The 3,394-nt window shown below is 48.0% G+C and overlaps 1 protein-coding gene across 1 annotated transcript; it reads right to left on the bottom strand.

Annotated features, from left to right (window-relative positions):
- Positions 1-316: 316 nt before the first annotated feature.
- LOC128984991 (uncharacterized) lies at positions 317-3,097 on the bottom strand. Its single transcript, XM_054404365.1, has one exon. It carries the CDS (start codon positions 3,095-3,097, stop codon positions 317-319), a length of 2,781 nt encoding a protein of 926 aa, XP_054260340.1.
- Positions 3,098-3,394: the final 297 nt, after the last annotated feature.

The following is a 3,394-nucleotide window of genomic DNA, read 5'->3' as shown; positions in this document are numbered from 1 at the left end:
TGGGAATCAATTATGTAATGTTTGTTTCCTTGTCAGTTAGCCACAAACTGTATGGCATATCCAGTTCCGCCACGGGGAGGCCGGGAAACGTCGGAACCACAAACAGTAACACAAAACACACAAAAACACACGAAACACACAAAAACACAAGAAACACACAAAAACACACGAAACACACAAAACACACAATAACAAACTAAAGGTCGGGGACTTTTGTTAAGGCAGACCCCTTGTCGTACTGCCGTGGATGTCAAATCACGACGGGGAGTTTTGTTAAAGCAGATCCCCTAGCCTACTGCTTAGGTCAAAGTAGGAATTAACGAAGGAGCTCGTCGTATACAATGTTCTTTGCATAGGCAACTCCTTCGTGGACCCTGTCAGGATGGACCAGAACAACGATGTCGTCAGGATGTCTGACTCTACTGAGAAGGACGTACAGTTGACCATGCGTGAAACAGTCACTGCGAAGATCGACTCCGACACGATCAATCGTCTGGCCCTGGCTTTTGTGGCCAGTCATGGAATAGGCCAGCATGAGAGGAAACTGGAGACGGCGGACGCGAAGCGGAGACCCCTCGACAAACGGGAAAACGAATTGAATCCGGGGAATACAAATCGAATCGCGTTGTCCAGGAAGTCGCACCGTGATCAGACGAGGTCTAATAGCGGTCACGATCACTTTGGTGCCGTTTACGAGTCCGCTGTCAATGTTCAGGTTCCTCATGACGAGACACACGGAGCCAATCTTGAGTCGCAGGACATGGTCTGGCACGCCCTTGCCAGTAGCCTGGTTCAACAAGTGAACGTCCACATCCATACCGTCGTCGTGCTCCTTGTCCACGGAATCAGCACTTCTCAACTCATGAACGAAGCCGTCAGTCAGATTAAGAACGGCGTTGTTGATCTGCTGGACATTGGTGTTCATGGTTGAAAGAATAGCCCGGCCTGCGATTCTATCTGTATGGCTCAGGTCACAAACGGGGAATACAAAGTCAACTAAATCGTGAAGTGATGTCACATATCTAATACCGCTCAAAGGAATCAGACTTGAGCAGCCACGGCCTTCTTCAAAATCTACAGATCTAATTGTTCCATTGCCTACTTTTAGGAGAAACTCGGAGTACGCAGTGGAGCCAGAAGTTCTGTGAGGGGTGGACAGGGAAAAGATTTTGAAGCTTGACCACAGAGATGACGCACACAGTGACACACAAGCAATGTCTGCTGGAGTACGAGCTTTAGCTACAACTGGTGCGATCTGACGGAAATCTCCGCAGCAGAGGAAGATCTTGTTCCCAAATGGCTCAGGTGAATTCATGAGGTCACGCAGAGATCTGTCGATGATTTCAAAAATGTACCGGTGAGCCATCGGGGCCTCATCAAAAACTATGAGCTGGGCTGCTCTGATGAGTTCTGCACGCTGAGATCCGTTGGTCAAGTTCCAATACCCAGTGCCATCGCCGAGATCAAGTGGCAGCCTAAACATACTGTGTGCTGTCGTGCCACCAGGCAGACTACCAGCAGCAATGCCGGAGCTAGCGACAGCAATAGCAACCCTGTTAAGACTACGAACGTATGCGAGGATCACATGAATTAAGAAGGTCTTGCCGTAGCCACCAGGTCCGTCGAGGAAGATAAGTTTTATGGACCGACTACCAACCTGGCCATGTAATATCGATCTTACATAATCAAACACCACTCTCTGGTCGTTGGAAAGCTTTGGTTCCCACTCATCTACCAGTGATCTCTGTTGATTCTCACCGTAGATGAGTAGTTCCCTACCCAATTCGGTCGTGTCGTCATCTACAATGGGCAGACCGTGGTCGGCCAAGCAGGATCCCTGACGGCGAAGACTTCGATCGATTTCAATCAGACCCAGCTTGAAAGCAACGTCGTGATCAAGAGGATTCCGCTCCAAATGGTCCTCACACAATGTATCCCGGAAAGCATCCCACAAGAGGGCCGCGGGAGCTCCCATGTTACAAAGTAGAACAAAGAAAGAGCGGAGCCTCGGGCCGACCATAAATCGAGCAGCTTCCTTCAGTGCCTGGTGGTACTCGTCCTCATCTTCAACCAAACCGAGGGTGCGTGCTACTTGTTGGAATGTAGTGCAACCATCACCACCTCGAGCGAGCAGATCGGCGTAACCACGGCATGGTATTATCATGAGCAACAGCCGAAGAAAATATTGCTCACTCCTGTTTGGTGAAACCCAGAAGAGTCGACAGATCTTTTGGCCACGTTTTCTGGAAGTTAAGAAGTGCTTACCGTCTGGATGTTCGTAAACCTCAGCACTACTTGGACGTTTGCTGTGAACAATGTATTGTTCAAAAAAACACTGGTACGTCAAATTGTCAAACATTGGGTCACGAGGCCTATTGAAATAAAAGATCAAGTCAGAGGTAGCTCCAGAAGTGGCGTGTGTCAAGTTGTTAGGTCGAAAACACACATTCTGTTTTCCCTCTAGATGAACAGGGAGACATTCAACGGTGGGCTCAGACTTTGATATTGGGAAATCCAAGAGACGCCAGCATGCATCACTGGCTCCCACCATACGCTTAGTCACATAGTGCTCGACTTCATCGTCTTGTTTACTCAAAGGAGTAACTTTGACGTTCTGAAGCGAGCCACCCTTCATTAGATATTTAAATAGATACTTAATCACTCGTCGAGTGGAAGCTACCTCTAAGTTGATGTGTGCCTCATATTTTAGAAGCAATGCTGAGTTATACGGTACAACCCAGCCGTCATGCACAGGAATCGATCTGTTCCTTGACGTTATACTCCCTTCATTATTGTAATCACGCCGATATTGTACAAACCCTCTTTCATCTACGTGGGTTGTTTCACAGGGAGGCTTAGGGAAGAATTTCGTACAGCTACCTTTGTCAGAGTCCCAGCAAGGGAAGTCGGTTCTGTGATCCGTGCCACAAGGACCATGAACCATATGTCTCAGAACCAACGCCCTTAATCTGCCACCTGCCTCTTCCTTCGACGGGATATCAGCTCGAATGATGGAGTCTATGTCTGCTGCCTGAACAGGTCCATCGCCTTCGATTTTGAACACGATGTGGGCATGTGGAAGGCCCCGCATCTGCATTTCGATAACGTGGACTATGTACACAGAACGACCGAACATAGCTCCGCTACGTAGATCCCGAAGAAGTTCCAGGAGCTTAATGTAAAAGACCCTGCAGGCTGTACTGGGATCACTACGACCACTGCCTCGAGGACAAGCCCTTTTGTTTTCCTCCCAAGTCGCACTGTAGGTAAATGTAATAGTCCAGGCAAACTAAACAAACTTACATAGGGACCGTTAAAAAAATTGCAAGAAAACGTTTTATGGTTTTATTTTGTAGAGTTGGGTTTGCAGAATGACATACTAAAAGTTGCCAAA

Source organism: Macrosteles quadrilineatus, unplaced genomic scaffold (assembly GCF_028750875.1).
Source record: "Macrosteles quadrilineatus isolate MER2022 unplaced genomic scaffold, UCM_ALF_1.0 Scaffold_2__2_contigs__length_208266976, whole genome shotgun sequence".
Lineage (NCBI taxonomy): Eukaryota > Metazoa > Arthropoda > Insecta > Hemiptera > Cicadellidae > Macrosteles > Macrosteles quadrilineatus.
The sequence above is the reverse complement of the archived record's forward strand: the minus strand, read 5'-3'. Positions and strand labels throughout refer to the sequence as shown.

Bases quoted from the DNA above. Each gene is read 5' to 3' on its own strand.
- LOC128984991 (XM_054404365.1), bottom strand. From the start codon at position 3,097: ATGCAGATGCGGGGCCTTCCACATGCCCACATCGTGTTCAAAATCGAA.